Below are 17,264 nucleotides of genomic sequence, written 5' to 3'. Positions count from 1 at the left end.
ACTCCTGTAGGCTACAGCATCATATTTAACTATAAAAGAACTCATGTGTTTATTATTACAAAATCCCACTTAATTATTCTTAAGTTTTAGAAACTAACACTACTAGAATCGCGTTGATAACTGACGCAATAAATGCGTCGCACAAAATAAATAACGACGTATCGCACGGTGTCGCCTAATGTCTTGTCGCTAAATCTATAAGACAACAAGCGACGCATTATAAGAGTCGCCTATCTTTGACTTTTTAGCGACTCATATTTACTTTTAGCGACGCATTAATAGAATCGCCTATTTAGCGACGCATTGACTATTTAGAGACGCATTATTAGTGTCGCCTATTTAGCGACGCATTTTACTATTTAGCGACGCATTAGTAGAGTCGTCTATTTAGCGACGCATTAATAAAGTGACTATTTAGCGACGCATTAATAGAGTCGCCTATTTAGTGACGCATTAATAGAGTTGACTATTTAGCGACGCATTAGTAGAATTGCCTATTTAGAGACGCATTAATAGAGTCGCCTATTTAACGACGGATCGACACTTTTAGCGACGCATTATTTCTTAATGCGTCGCCCCTTCTTTTTTTTTTTAATTTTTTTAAATTTTGTGAAAAGTGATTAAAATAGTAAAAATATAAAAATAATTAAAATACAAAAAAATGAAAACTAGCTTCATCCAAAATGAATAGAATACAAAAATTTTAAATAAATATTTTGTCATAACAAATTAATTATCAAATAAATTAAATATCATCTCATTGATATATTTTTACATAATTTGTAAGCTATTGTATTTTTCATAACAAATTTAATATTAATTAAACTTCCATGAATGCATATTCATTGAGATGGAAGTTGACCTCTTGTTGACGATATTACATCCTCATACTGCATATGGAAACATTAAAAAAGTTATTAGCATGCACTTATGCAAAATAAATAAAATATTAATCATTATTAAATTTGTAATTTAGTATAAATGAAAATTTAAAAAATATTACCATTGTTCTTAAGATTTGACGAATCACATTTCTCCCCTCATAGTCATTACAAACATAGTCACTCTCACATTCATCCTCATTATCATTTTCATCGACACTTGGCAACTATATGACAAATGGATTGTGAGTCATCTTTGTATCTCCAAGAACATCTTCTTCAACAACCGTACGATGTTGTGGTGAAGTTAAAACAATAGACCATCTTGATTCAAGTTAATCTTCAACACAAAATACTTGTTGAACTTAGCAAAATAATGTCAAGCAATATCACAAACATAATTTCTAAAAAAGCAAGATTAATAAAACCCAATGAACCTAAGCTGCAGTTAAAATGAAAAAAAAAAAAAAAAAAAACAACCCACCTCATGTTAAGAAAAAAGAAACTCACCTAAACGATGGAGATAAAGAAAGAAGAAAACCAAAAAATCACGAGGGCGACAAAGAGAAATCTAGCTTCTCGGCCGACGTCAACGTAGGCAAATGAAAAATGAAACCTGGAATATCTCACTCTTCAAGTCTCTCTTAGATTGCTTCCAAATCTAATATCGATTAGGTGGTGTACTTGATGTAGTTTTAAAAAAGAAAAAATGGATTTAAAGGAGCGCGTAAAAATTTAAAAACGCGCCAAAAATTTTCAAAAAATGGCAAGAACGCGCCTTTTCTCCCAATTGCATTTTTTTTCTTTGATTAATATTTTTATTTTTCAACTACAAATAAAAACCGAAAATATTTCTTAAAAATGCGAAGCAAAATATCGAAGATTGCTGTTTATTTTTATGTTTTTCAAGTACACCTTTACTCATTATAAAATTTGCATGTCTTTCAAAATTTTTGTTTTTGTTAATTGAGAGAATAGGCAACATATTCTCTTCAAGAAGGATTGCCTGTGGTGTGGTGATTTCTTGAGAGTGTAGGAGGTCTTGGGTTCAATTCTTGTTATGGTCCTATTTTGATTTTATTTTTTTTAAATGTTTAAAAAAAAATTTTTTTAAAAAAAAGGAACAGGCGACGCATTTGTTGAGGAATGCGTCGCCTGTTCTTGTATTTGGCGACGCATTGATTCAATAATGCGTCGCCTAACACTATATTAGCCAATATTTGCTATATTAGTACATATAAGTGATTTGGCCTAGTGGTGTGGTGATTTCCTGAGAGTGTATGAGGTCCTGGGTTCAATTCTTGTAATGGTCCAATTTTGATTTTATTTTTTTTAAATGTTTAAACAAAAAAATTGAAAAAAAAAAAGGAACAGGCGACGCATTTGTTGAGGAATGCGTCTGTTCTTGTATTTGGCGACGCATTGTTTGAATAATGCGTCGCCTAACACTATATTAGCCAATTTTTGCTGTATTAGTACATATAAGTGATTTGGCCTAGTGGTGTGATTATTTCTTGAGAGTGTATGAGGTCTTGGGTTCAATTCTTGTTATGGTCATATTTTGATTTTATTTTTTTTAAATGTTTAAACAAAAAAATTGAAAAAAAAAAAAGAACAGGCGACGCATTTGTTGAGGAATACGTCGCCTGTTCTTGTATTTGGCGACGCATTGTTTCAATAATGCGTCGCCTAACACTCTATTAGCCAATTTTTGTTGTATTAGTACATATAAGTGATTTGGCCTAGTGGTGTGGTGATTTTCTGAGAGTGAATGAGGTTCAGGGTTCAATTCTTGTTATGGTCTTATTTTGATTTTATTTTTTTTAAATGTTTAAACAAAAAAATTGAAAAAAAAAAAAGAACAGGCGACGCATTTGTTGAGGAATGCGTCGCCTGTTCTTGTATTTGGCGACGCATTGTTTGAATAATGCGTCGCCTAACACTATATTAGCCAATTTTTGCTGTATTAGTACATAAAAGTGATTTGGCCTAGTGGTGTGGTGATTTCTTGAGAGTGTAAGAGGTCTTGGGTTCAATTCTTGTTATGGTCTTATTTTGATTTTTTTTTTTAAATGTTTAAACAAAAAAATTGAAAACAAAAAAGAACAGGCGACGCATTTGTTGAAGAATGCGTCGCCTGTTCTTGTATTTGGCGACGCATTGATTCAATAATGCGTCGCCTAACACTATATTAGCCAATATTTGCTATATTAGTACATATAAGTGATTTGGCCTAGTGGTGTGGTGATTTCCTGAGAGTGTATGAGGTCCTTGGTTCAATTCTTGTTATGGTCCTATTTTGATTTTATTTTTTTTAAATGTTTAAACAAAAAAATTGAAAAAAAAAAAAGAACAGGCGACGCATTTGTTGAGGAATACGTCGCCTGTTCTTGTATTTGGCGACGTATTGTTTCAATAATGCGTCGCCTAACACTCTATTAGCCAATTTTTGTTGTATTAGTACATATAAGTGATTTGGCCTAGTGGTGTGGTGATTTCCTGAGAGTGTATGAGGTCCTGGGTTCAATTCTTGTTATGGTCCTATTTTGATTTTATTTTTTTTAAATGTTTAAACAAAAAAATTGAAAAAAAAAAAAGAACAGGCGACGCATTTGTTGAGGAATTGGTGACGCATTGTTTCAATAATGCGTCGCCTAACACTCTATTAGCCAATTTTTGTTGTATTAGTACATATAAGTGATTTGGCCTAGTGGTGTGGTGATTTCTTGAGAGTGTAAGAGGTCTTGGGTTCAATTCTTGTTATGGTCTTATTTTGATTTTTTTTTTTTAAATGTTTAAACAAAAAAATTGAAAAAAAAAAAGAACAGGCGACGCATTTGTTGAAGAATGCGTCGTTCTTGTATTTGGCGACGCATTGTTTGAATAATGCGTCGCCTAACACTATATTAGCCAATTTTTGCTGTATTAGTACATAAAAGTGATTTGGCTTAGTGGTGTGGTGATTTCTTGAGAGTGTAAGAGGTCTTGGGTTCAATTCTTGTTATGGTCTTATTTTGATTTTTTTTTTTTAAATGTTTAAACAAAAAAATTGAAAAAAAAAAAGAACAGGCGACGCATTTGTTGAAGAATGCGTCGCCTGTTCTTGTATTTGGCGACGCATTGATTCAATAATGCGTCGCCTAACACTATATTAGCCAATATTTGCTATATTTGTACATATAAGTGATTTGGCCTAGTGGTGTGGTGATTTCCTGAGAGTGTATGAGGTCCTGGGTTCAATTCTTGTAATGGTCTAATTTTGATTTTATTTTTTTTAAATGTTTAAACAAAAAAATTGAAAAAAAGAAAAGGAACAGGCGACGCATTTGTTGAAGAATGCGTCGCCTAACACTATATTAGCCAATTTTTGCTGTATTAGTACATAAAAGTGATTTGGCCTAGTGGTGTGGTGATTTCTTGAGAGTATAAGAGGTCCTGGGTTCAATTCTTGTTATGGTCTTATTTTGATTTTTTTTTAAAATGTTTAAACAAAAAAATTGAAAAAAAAAAAGAACAGGCGACGCATTTGTTGAGGAATGCGTCGTTCTTGTATTTGGCGACGCATTGATTCAATAATGCGTCGCCTCACACTATATTAGCAAATTTTTGCTGTATTAGTACATATAAGTGATTTGGCCTAGTGGTGTGGTTATTTTCTGAGAGTGTATGAGGTCTTGGGTTCAATTTTTATTATCGTCCTATTTTGATTTTATTTTTTTAAAATGTTTAAAAAAAAATTGAAAAAAAAAAAAAGAACAGGCGACGCATTTGTTGAGGAATGCGTCGCCTGTTCTTGTATTTGGCGACGCATTGATTCAATAATGCGTCGCCTAACACTATATTAGCCAATATTTGCTATATTAGTACATATAAGTGATTTGGCCTAGTGGTGTGGTGATTTCCTGATAGTGTATGAGATCCTGGGTTCAATTCTTGTTATGGTCCAATTTTGATTTTATTTTTTTTAAATGTTTAAACAAAAAAATTGAAAAAAAAAAGGAACAGGCGACGCATTTGTTGAGGAATGCGTCGCCTGTTCTTGTATTTGGCGACGCATTGTTTGAATAATGCGTCGCCTAACACTATATTAGCCAATTTTTGCTGTATTAATACATAAAAGTGATTTGGCCTAGTGGTGTGGTGATTTCTTGAGAGTGTAAGAGGTCCTGGGTTCAATTCTTGTTATGGTTTTATTTTGATTTTTTTTTTAAATGTTTAAAAAAAATTGAAAAAAAAAAAAGAACAGGCGACGCATTTGTTGAGGAATGCGTCGCCTGTTCTTGTATTTGGCGACGCATTGATTCAATAATGCGTCGCCTAATACTATATTAGCAAATTTTTGCTGTATTAGTACATATAAGTGATTTGGCTTAGTGGTGTGGTGATTTCTTGAGAGTGTAAGAGGTTCTGGGTTCAATTCTTGTTATGGTCCTATTTTGATTTTTTTTTAAATGTTTAAACAAAAAAATTGAAAAAAAAAAAGAACAGGCGACGCACGGTCGCCTGTGGGTCGCCTGTTAAACGTATAACAAAAAAGAAAAAAAAAATCAACCTCAGTTATGTTGCTCTAATATCTTTATGGGTTATTTGTTGTTAAATTAAGATTAATTAAAAGAACTAAAAAAAAAAAAAAGTGGAGGAGAGAACAGGCGACGCACAATCTATATAGTACGTCGTATATTTATTGAATTTTTACTGACGCATTAACCTCAGAGTCGCGGTTTTGTTTTTTCAGACGTGTTTGTTTCGTAGCGTCGCTAAATAAGTGTCGCTAGATATCAATTTTCGCGTAGTGTAAATAGTTTTTCATGATGAAAAATACGATATTATATTATTTAAATCAAGTTGGTAGATGGTTATTTAAATGTCAATTTATCATAAATATTAATTTTGAAATCGTTTTAATTTTTAAGCCTTCACGCAATTAATTATGTCAATTTATCAATAGTTTTTAGGTATTGGGAGCAAATTTGTACATGTAATTATTATTATTGTTATTATTCTTTTGCAAGCCATGATTCATAAATGTTGAATGGTGGATCTTGTTAATTATTATTTGAATTTAGTAATCAGAAAAAAAGAGAGAGAAGAGTTTAGTACTATTTCTAATGAACAAAATTCATCTTAATTAATATATTTCATAATGTGAAAGTAACAGGTTATCAATATATGGAGTTGAGATTACAAGTATAGAGATTAATTTGAATTATGACCTCTTACGCAAAGTGATTGATTTTATTACCAGAATATTTCTTATGGACCACATAAGAAGTTAAAAATTTGTTGAAAATTAATGTGGCAATTCAATTCACTTTTATATACATATATATATATATATATATATATATATATAGAAGGCTCATATGAGAGCAACCTATCTATTATTAACCCTTTGATTATGTCAAAAGATGGTATTCAATTTTACTAAAAAAAAGAAAAAGAAAAAAATATGAGATTTAAAATCAATTAATGGTCAAATATGAATTTAGTAATATATTAAAATTATATTTAGAAAAAATAAATTTTGTAAAAATTTATTGAACTATAAATTCATTTGTAAATAAATCCCAACTATATAAGCAATTCAATAACTAATAAAAATAATAATAATAAAATCATAAAATTGATCTTATGTGAGCTTGAATGTGTATATATATGTATATATATTACTTATGATATATCAACATATTAGCACCTAATTTTTTATTTTTATTTTTATTTTTTTGGAGATCTAAAAATGGAGATTTGGATTTAAAATTATTTATTGCCTAAAAAAACTAGGTTATGCCATTTTACTACTTTCAATGGATCGATCATTTAAAGTCTAATAATTGAAAAAAAAAAAAAAGAAGGAAAAATATACATTAAATATTATACTTAGTACTTGTTTGGCAGATTTTTTTAAGTTTTATTTGAAAACCAAAAATTCTTTTGTTAAAAAATAAAAGTGTTTGGAAAAAATAAACAAACACTTGTTGATAAAAAAATAAAAATTTAACTGTTTTAGAAAAGTCCAAATTTTATATTTTTTTAAAAAATTTTATTTTTAACTTATATAAAAACTCAATAAGTATTTAATATAATTTTTTTTAGCTTATATAAAAACTTATTGAGTATTTAATATAGTTTTTTTTATTTACAGCCAAACACTTATGAATATTTTAATAAAATTTTATTTTTCAAAAAAATCAATTATACAAAGCACTACAGACTAAAATTCTATTTTTATCAGACACATAAAACGAACCTTTAATTTTGTGATTTATTTAGCAAATTGATTAATAGGGTGTTATGCTGAAAATTATTTCATGCATGATTCACCGACATAACACATGCGATTACTTTAGATACCGACGATGTTTGTCATCTGAATTATTTAGTTTAGAAAAATTAATAATACGGTATAATAACATACGTGGGTAGTGCCCGAACCCTATGATATTGTTAGAGTGACGTTTGCCATATATTTCTTCTGAAAAACCAAAATAAAATAAGCAAAATGGAAACAACAATATAGATTGAATAAGACATCCATTTACATGTTTGCTATTATCCAAACACCAGATACTGACCATTGAGATTTTAGAACCCTCTTGAATGGTTGGTACAACAAAAAAACAAACCAAAACCATGATAATTTTCTTTTAAAAAAAAAATGCATGCATCCAAACATTAATTTAGAGAAAGAAAAAAAAAAAAATATATATATATATATATCACTCAATTTAGAGCTTTAAATACCATACCATTAATCATCAGAAAAATCTTCTATTACAAGTACGGTAAAAGGAATTTTGATTGTTTTGTTGGCACTTGGAAGTTGCTGGTTGGTTGTTTGGTGGGTTTCTTGAAATATAAGGATTCTTTGGTTCTTTTTATTTCTTTTTTCATTTTTATTTATTTTTTTAATTTTTCGGTGGCTTACATTATCCTTTATGAGTTCCTCATCCCAATGTCTTTATCATCAAACAATTTGAACACATTTTTTGGTGTCCTTTTTCCCTTGTAAGTTCTGTGCTAGAATACTTTCGGAAAGTGCATGGAAAACCATCCACACTTTTTTTCTTGTTTTTGGGTCTAAGCTTGTATGTTGGGTTAGAATATCCTTTGCTTCCACACTGAAATCCCAGACACTAACAATGACTTTCCCCCTCACTTTATTATTTTAGACTATTTTGTCTATTTTTTATGTAGAAAATTTAGATTTTTTCTTTTGTCAAATTTTACAATATTCCAGATTCTTCCATCTTTATTGTTTCCCAAAACAATAACTTTAATAGATAAGGACCAGGTTCAAATTCTTCATGTGCATGCACTTTATAAATTGTCTATTATTATTATCATGCACATTATAAATTGTCTATTATTATTATTATTATTATTATGGGAGTACTATGAGATTCAAAGTCAAGAATATTATTGTAATGACCAAAAGTATTAACCCGTCAGGTTCCTAGACATAAAAATCTCCCTCTGCCAATTTGCATATTTCCAAAATAAAATAAAATAAAACTCAAGATTATTGCACAAGGAGGGAAATAGGTTGCTTACTAGTGACCACTTTATAAATGGTCATTATATATACACATTATCTTCTTGTAATTTTAATTAATAGCAATTAAATTCTTCTTATAATACTTAATTTAATTTTAAATTTTCAAATTATATGTATATATTGATTTATAGATATAAATGGATTTTTTTTTTCAATTGGAAATTTCCAATAATTGGAAATTTCCAATAAGAATGATAGAATTAGGTATCGGTCTTATGTCACTTATTAATCTTTATATATATATTTTTTTAAAATCAATTTAATTATCTTAAACGGCATGCATTTGAATAACATTTTATCTTTTTGTTATAATTTTGCCAAACAGAACATTTTAGTAAGCCGAAATACCACTATTTAGTGATCATGCTGTTTCAAAAAAATTATTAATAATTTTTATTTTATTTTACCAGTATAAATAATAATATTACTCATAAAAAATTACCCTATTTTATAGCATGGCCTTTAGAAATAATAATAAAAGACATATAATTAAAAATATGAGGGTATATTTGGTGAGAGACACCGACTTTCCTTCCTTTTTTTTTTTTTTTTTTTTCCCGAAACTTTTTTGGCTTAAAAAAATCCAATATAACCTAGTATTAGACTTTTAATATATTGAAGAAATAACTTTTATTAGACTTCATTTTTTATTTTTTTGGGGATATTAAGGGAGAAGAGTTTCGAAGAGAATACTATAATTTTACTTTCGAATAGCCCCACAGATTTTATTTTATTTTTTTCAAAAACTACAGGCACTAACTCTTAAGAGATAATAAATTCAAGAGGATAAAATTAAAAACTAGTGTAGGGTGGTAGGGCACGTAAACAAATTAATGGGTCCAATAAATTGGAAAAACGTAATTAGCAAGTAATTGTTGGTTGGGTGAGTCGACCCCTAAGCATTTATAGTGCCATAAACATAAAATTATAAACTACCATATAGATATATGCATATAAAATTCAATATATAAATATATATACATGAGATGAGAGATAAAATGGCCATTGGAGCCACTTAAAGAGTGTATGTACTTCACGTGGAATGCAAAATACATGTAAAGCAAAAACATTATTTTTATCCTTTTTTCATTAAAAAAAAAAAAAAAAGAAAAAAACAAGAAGTTTTTCTGGTTAACCATGTTGCCTCATATCTTGTTTGGTTTGGTAAACTTTTTTTGTATTTTTTATTATAAAATATCACTTGCCTGAGTAAACTGCCAAACTAACACCTCCCAAAAGAAATATTAAAAAAATATATATTTTGATATTAGAAAAAAAACAATTAAAAAACATAAAGATAATGGAGTATATTCCATAGCTGAGAGCTAGGGAAGCCAAGCCGAGAGAGACTTCTCGAGCAAAGTTGGACCAACTTGTCAAAAAGTGACTGCTACTGATTATTATATTTTAATATATATATATATATATATTTCTATTTGAAAAAAAGTAAGACGTAATCTTAGTTATAAGGATAATATAGTTTTAGTTGTAATAAGATAGAGCTGCCTTTAATGATATTGTTTTTCTAACCGTTAAATCTTTTAGGTATTATATTATTTTTATTTTTTTTCTCATGGGGTAAAAAATAGAAGCTAGTAGGTCTATGTTTGATAGGAACAAATTATTCACCAAAAAAAAAAAAATTTATAGAAGTTGGATAATAGAATCTAAAACCACTATAAATGATTCAACCTTAGATCTCTTTCTTTCGTCTAGATTTAGTTGAACACAAAAATCTAAAGATGTATCTTTAGTAATTTTACAATTGGATCAATCATACGAATATATTATATATTATAATTGAAAGAAAATAAAATAGAGTAATTGAAAATAGCCTTAAAAAAAAAAAGAGAGATTTTTTTTCGTCACTGCATTATCATTTTTCACTTTTATTAATATTTATAAATTATATTTTTATTAAGTTTCTCTTAAAAAACATAAATAATTAAATGAACTACTAAAATAATAATAAAATTTTGAAATTTTCATATATTATTTGAGATTTTATCTTCTTACCAAATAAAATTTCACTTTGAAAATCTTATATTGAAATCAAACATTTAAAAAAAAAAAAAACTCTGGAAAAAAAGAATTTGAATGCAATAATATAAGAGGTTTTGATTAACAAAGCTCTAGAAATACATGAGCTATGAAAAAGAAACCTAATCTAGAAACCCAAAAAAAAATAAAAAAATTCCATAATCTAGAAGATAAGATTTTTGACTTATGAAATTAATTTATGTAGAAACGGCGGGGAAAAAGTGAATCTTGTTTTGGATAAATTTGGTATTCAAATTGCTCAATACTAAAAAACAATAAAAATATTAATATACAAATATTAAAAAAATGGGGTGATCTTGTTGGTGGGTTGGTAGAGTTGATATGTTTTCATATTTGTGTTAAGCTATTGTGAAAAATACGCATTAAATCCATATACAAATTTGGATGAGGTGCCGAATGATAAATTTTATTTTTATTCTATTGTTTTTTCCCCCTTAATCTTGCCAATAGATAAATGTTTGTTCCGTTTCTCTAAATTAAACATTTTTTTTTTGCTTAATAAATTAAACGTTTTCTAAACTATTATATTCATGATACTCGCATAATTACAAAATTTTGATTTTAATAAATAAATAATGACAAAATCTACTTAATAATGGATAATTGTAAAATTATTATTATTATTATTATTATCAATGAAGGGATAATTCTAAAATTACTTTGTAATAAGGCAACGTAACGGCTATTGGTTTGGTGCGGAAGCAGAATGTGTGAGACAAGCGTACGGAGAGAGTAAGCGGTCCACTCAGAGACGCGCAGCCCAGTCGAGGTGTCATATTTTATTTATTTATTTATTTTATTTCCACAGCATAAAAATGAAAAAAAAAAAAACCCAAAATATCTCTGTTTACTGATATTTATAAATTAATGTTATGTTATTTTATATATATATATATATGATTTTTTTTTTTAAAAAGGGAAAATTTATTTGAGAAAAATAAATTTATTTTATTTTATGTTTTTTTTTTCCTCTCTCATTTGGGATGTTTTTGCATATAAAAGGCCGCCAATGTGGGGAGTAGCAAAGGAAAATTTCATATCTTTCATTCGTTTCAAGGAATTCATCATCTATTTTTTTTTTGTTTTTGGTTTGTTGGTTTGCTCTCTCTTTCTCTTTCTTTTCTCTGTTTTCCATCTGGGGGTCTGTCTGTGTTTCTTTCTCTTTCTTTCATGCTCTTTGTACCTCTTTCTCCGACTCAGACATATAAACACACACCACATAACGTGCAAAATACCCAAACAGAAAATTTTGCTTATATATAATAACATTTAATATATTTAGTATATATATATTACCAGCTCTGTCCTGCTCTGTTCCGCAAAGCCAAAAACCACCCTACTTTTTTCTAGCTTAGTACTGTGACAAGGTTTTATTACCATTCTTTCTTCTTATTCTTCCTTTTCTTCTTCTTCTCAGTGTAACAAAATGCGTATGGTAATTCTGGGTTTGCTTTTTGTCCTCTGTTATTTCTTCAGGTTGTTTCTTCCATAGGGAGACGAAGAAGAAGAAGAAGAAGAAGAGGAGGAGGAGAAGTAAGAAAGGGTAAACTTCAAAGCAAGAAATGAAATACGTGTTGGTGACTGGTGGGGTAGTAAGCGGCCTCGGCAAAGGAGTGACTGCTAGTAGTATTGGGTTGCTTCTCAAGGCTTGTGGACTTCGTGTTACCTCCATTAAAATTGGTCTCTTTTTTCTTCTTCTTCTTCTGCTTCTTCATTTTGGCTTTTGGGTTCTCTTCTGAATCCCATTAGTCATATTCTTATTCCTTGCTTTTGTTGAACTTTTTTTTTAGCTATCCCATTTCCTTGTTTTACTGGAAAATAAAATGAAATAGAGAAGATTATAGGAAAGAGAGAAGAGTAAAAAAAGCTCACACTCCACTTTATCCTAGAACCCAAAAAAATGCACACTTTTGTGCTTTGTTCCATTCAGATCTCTACTATTTTTTTTTTCCTATTTTTCTTATGAGAAAAAAAAAAGAAAAAGATCAGGTTTTTCAGACACTTTTTGGGAAAAAAAAAAAAGGTTTTTTATTTTTTAGAAGAAAAAAAAACTTAGTGGGAGCTTCTGATTTTGAAATTAATAAATAGTTAAGTGAGATTTGTTTCGTTTCTAATTAAATTTGAGGACATAAATGTGAAGAGATGTCTTCAGGAAAGCTCAACATGAAAAAATTGGACTACCAATGACTATTTTTTATTTTATTTTTCTGTTTTCATTCAGATCCTTACTTAAACACCGATGCCGGAACCATGTCCCCTTTTGAACATGGAGAAGTGTTTGTATTAGATGATGGTGGTGAGGTAAAAAACCTTCTTTCTTCTTCTTCTTCTTCTTCTTCTTCTTCTTCTTCCTCTTTGTTGTTGTTCTTTTTCTGTAATCTTCATTTTGAGTTTGACATTTTCTATTTGAGAACTTTATTTCATTTTCAACTTCCAGTTTTTCACCCAAGTTGGTTCTTCTACTTTTTTGGAGTGCATCTCTTACTCTTAAGGAAACAGACCCTTTAAAATTTTTTTTAAAAAAAATAAAAATTTAATTTCCTCTCTCTCTTAAATTTTATAAATTTTTGGTTTAATAGGTGGACCTGGACCTTGGGAACTACGAGCGGTTCTTAGATATCAAGCTGACCTGTGATAATAATATCACTACTGGAAAGATTTACCAGGCAAGTGCCTTGTCAAACAATATTAAAAAAAAAAAAAAAAGTGCCTTGTTAAACTGCAAATTTACATGCGTTTTTTTATGTCCTATCTTCTACCTGATGCTCCCAAGTACTGAATCAAAGACTTGTTTTTCTCAATGCTGTGTCACAGTCTGTTATTGATAGGGAGAGGAAAGGAGACTATCTGGGAAAAACTGTCCAGGTTTTTCTTTTCTTTTTTTTTTTTTTTTTGTTTTTTTTCTTTCTCTGTTACTTAATCCATTTCTGTCATATTACATTTTCGTTTTATTTATTTATTTTATTTGACATTGACATACCAGTTTTGGTTCCATTTCCTTGTTCTAATATTCTTTTGGTCCGTAGGTTGTCCCTCACATAACAGATGCCATTCAAGATTGGATTGAGCGTGCTTCGAAAATCCCAGTGGATGGAAAACCAGGTGAAGCTGATGTTTGTGTCATAGAATTGGGAGGAACTATAGGTAACATACATGATCAACTTACATTTCTTGGCTTGTATTATGAGCAAGTTTTCCCTTTTTTTGTTTTTGTTTTTTTTTTTTTTTTTACCCCTCTTCAGGTTTGTAACACCTCTTTGTGGATGCAGGTGACATTGAATCCATGCCGTTTATTGAGGCATTAGGGCAGTTTGCCTATCGTGTAGGTATGATAAAATATGAATTCAAGTTTATATGACACAACAAGAATGTTTATTTTATTCCATCTGATTTTTACAATTACTTGAATCTTTTTTTCCTTTGAAAATTCTTCTTGAATCTTTTTATTTTTTTATTTTTTTCCTTTGGAATTTCTTACTTTAGGACCGGACAACTTTTGCTTGATTCATGTCAGCCTTGTTCCTGTTCTAAACGTCGTTGGTGAACAGGTAAACTTGTGAGGAACTATTTGTCTCCACAGTCTAAAAGATATTTCAAACTAGGATGACTGGACCTTTTTAGTGCGTCTTCCTATCTTATGATTTTAAACTGCTTGATCGGTGTAATCTAAATGTAGTGAAATTATGTTTACCATGTTCAGAAAACAAAACCAACCCAGCACAGCGTAAGGGGACTGAGATGTCTAGGATTGACACCACACATCTTAGCTTGTCGCAGCACGACGGTAGGACTCTCTCTCTCTCTCTCTCTCTTACACACAACACAATTTGCACATGCACAAGGATATTTACTTTGTCATGTTGGCTTAAGATTCTAAACTCTAACAGGCACTTGAGGAGAATGTAAAGGTGAAACTCTCACAATTTTGCCATGTCTCGGTACGTTTGAGTGAAAGGGTCTAACTACTTATTCAGATTACTTAAAATTATTTTATCTAATTGCTTTGTAAGATTTTACTTAATTACTACTGCAATTTTTCAGAAAGACAACATTATCACTCTGTATGACGTTCCCAACATCTGGCATATTCCTTTGCTCTTAAGGGTAAGTTCATCCCCCTAGAATTTCTCAAAACCTATCTGTTTGATTTTTTTATTTTTTTCATGCAACTTCATGTGGAAATGATTGTTTCTTTATTCTCTTTTGTTTAGGATCAGAAGGCTCATGAAGCAATCTTGAAAATTCTGAACCTTCAAAGGTTTGATGATGAGCTCAATTAGTTGTCACTGCTAGTTAAAATTGTTTGTAATCTGCACCATGACATCATTTTGGGTTCCAGCATCCTTATACAGTGATGTTTCATGATATGCAGTGTGGCTGGGGAGCCTGACTTGGAGGAATGGACTTCTAGGGCTGAAATATGTGACACAGTGCTTGAGCCGGTAGGTCATAACATCTAATATAACATCGTTTTAATTTTCGATATGTTCATTTCCAGCAAAGTTACCTTTTTATATTCTTTTATTAACAGGTTCGTATTGCTATGGTTGGAAAGTATACCGGTCTCTCAGATTCCTACCTCTCTGTACTGAAGGTGCAATTTACCCTCTGTTTTTTAGCTGTGAATTTATTTGTAATCTTTTACAGCAAAATGTCTCTGCTCTACTTCTAGTATGATGTTACAGGATTATAATCCATAATGTTGTCTGTAGGCTCTTGTGCATGCAACTGTTGCTCAGCGCAAGAAACTTCTTGTGGATTGGGTTCCAGCTGGTGATCTTGAAGATACAACTGCAAAAGAGGTTAATAATCTACCTTCCCCTATATTAATTACACTTATATCTTTGTACTTTCCTTCTGTACTTGACAAAAAAATGTTTATGCTAGCAGAATCCTGATGCTTACAAGGCTGCATGGAAAATTTTGAAGGTTTGCATTCCTTGGGCTTCAATGGCCTTGGATTTGTTGGCTGTAATTGTCATCTCTCTACTAACCATCTGACTGGCCTTCCTCTTCAGGGTGCAGATGGTGTCCTCGTTCCCGGAGGGTTTGGTGACAGAGGAGTACAAGGAAAAATTCTTGCTGCAAAATATGCCAGAGAAAACCGAATTCCATACCTTGGCATTTGTCTAGGAATGCAGACAGCAGTAATTGAATTTGCACGATCTGTTCTTGGTCTAAGAGATGCTAATAGCACTGAATTTGATAACAACACCAAAAATCCCTGCGTTATATTTATGCCTGAGGTCTACATTTATGTGTTTCTGAGCTCTACATTACAGTGAGAAAATGTTCATCTTTTAAGGCATCTATCTGATATCAATACCATGTTAGCAGGGCTCAAAGACACATATGGGAGGCACCATGCGCCTTGGATCAAGAAAAACATATTTCCAGGTCATGGATTGCAAATCAGCTAAACTGTAAGTGTTCATTCATAGTTTTTTTGTATTTTTGCATATCTCACTGAATGTTGTTTGTATGCCACTGTGAAATTCATTATGTTGGCTAATCACCACTTGTCTGTGTCGCATCTTCAATAGATATGGAAACAAAAGCTTCATTGATGGAAACAAAAGGTTCATTGAAGAGAGACATAGACACAGATATGAGGTTTGTAGCATCAAAATGCAAATAGTTCGACAGTTTTCTTGTTTAAGAAGCTATTTAGGAAGAGGGAATAATTGTCTCTTATGCAGGTGAACCCTGAAATGGTGGCACGCCTTGAAAGTGCTGGCCTCAGTTTCACTGGCAAAGATGAAACAGGTCAACGCATGGAGGTACGGAATTTGCCCACAACTAGCAACACGATCCTTTGTATTTTTTAGTAATTGTAGCAACTGTACATTTATGGTGATTTTTAACACTATATTTACACTATTGATCTTACAGATTGTTGAGCTTCGTAATCATCCGTACTTCATTGGTGTACAATTCCACCCTGAATTTAAATCAAGACCAGGAAAACCTTCTCCTTTATTCTCAGGTACCTTAAGATCTTGCAGTCAAATTTTGTATATGTTTTGGATGTTTCGGACATGTTTTTCTTGTGTAAATTGCATCAACTTTGTTTGTTGTGAATTGTGATAAACAGGACTCATAGCAGCAGCATGTGGGCAGTTGGATGGTTTCTTACAAGGCTGTGAGAACAAAAAGACTATCAAAACAATAGCAAGCAATGACATCCCAACCCCCATAATGTACCAAAATGGAGGTGCAACAACGGTGGCATCAATTGGGAAACTGGATGGTATTGCTATCTATACCGAATGCAATGGAGTCCACTAGTTAAGGCTAGCTGTACAAGTATTATAGGGGTTTAAGAATCTTCTTTCTGGTGTGGTTGTTTTTAGGACTAAAAAATTCCAAAGTTTGTTTTGGAAATATTGTACAGTCAGTCATATGGGTAATGGGTAGTTATAGCTTTTCCAAAGGACTTGCAGGTAGAAAAGAGCTGATCCTGGTGTTTTAAAACAGGACGGCTTTCAAATTTTATACTCGTACTGCAATGAGAGAGCCTTCTCTACTTATTTCTCTTTGGTTTATTGTCACAAATATCCCAATATGCGTGAACTCGGCCAGTTTTCTTTCTTGTACTGCTTTTTGTGAGCCAGTTCCATCCTTTTTGGAGCTGTGGTTTGGTCTTTCTGCAACTATGTAAATGGTTTGAACGATTATTTCCATTTGAGTGAAAAGGGCGGTTTCTGGATTCTTGAATTTTTGAGGAGGGATGGATTTCTTCGTGCTTGATATGGGACCATCACAAG

At 30.9% G+C, this 17,264-nt stretch overlaps 1 protein-coding gene across 1 annotated transcript; it reads left to right on the top strand.

The window, feature by feature from the left end:
• Nucleotides 1-11,517: 11,517 nt before the first annotated feature.
• Nucleotides 11,518-17,214, top strand: LOC107403358 (uncharacterized). The gene is made up of 22 exons (XM_048467717.2): nt 11,518-11,864; nt 11,974-12,177; nt 12,719-12,798; nt 13,077-13,163; nt 13,312-13,362; nt 13,524-13,641; nt 13,767-13,823; nt 13,981-14,045; nt 14,198-14,281; nt 14,385-14,435; nt 14,539-14,601; nt 14,709-14,755; nt 14,870-14,939; nt 15,029-15,091; nt 15,210-15,299; nt 15,388-15,426; nt 15,516-15,743; nt 15,835-15,920; nt 16,041-16,110; nt 16,197-16,277; nt 16,390-16,483; nt 16,592-17,214. Exons 2-22 carry the CDS (start codon nt 12,060-12,062, stop codon nt 16,783-16,785), a joined length of 1,836 nt encoding a protein of 611 aa, XP_048323674.2. The 5' UTR covers nt 11,518-11,864; nt 11,974-12,059; the 3' UTR covers nt 16,786-17,214.
• The last annotated feature ends 50 nt before the right edge of the window (nt 17,215-17,264 follow it).

The sequence above is a fragment of the Ziziphus jujuba genome, chromosome 1 (assembly GCF_031755915.1).
Source record: "Ziziphus jujuba cultivar Dongzao chromosome 1, ASM3175591v1".
NCBI lineage: Eukaryota > Viridiplantae > Streptophyta > Magnoliopsida > Rosales > Rhamnaceae > Ziziphus > Ziziphus jujuba.
The sequence above is the reverse complement of the archived record's forward strand: the minus strand, read 5'-3'. Positions and strand labels throughout refer to the sequence as shown.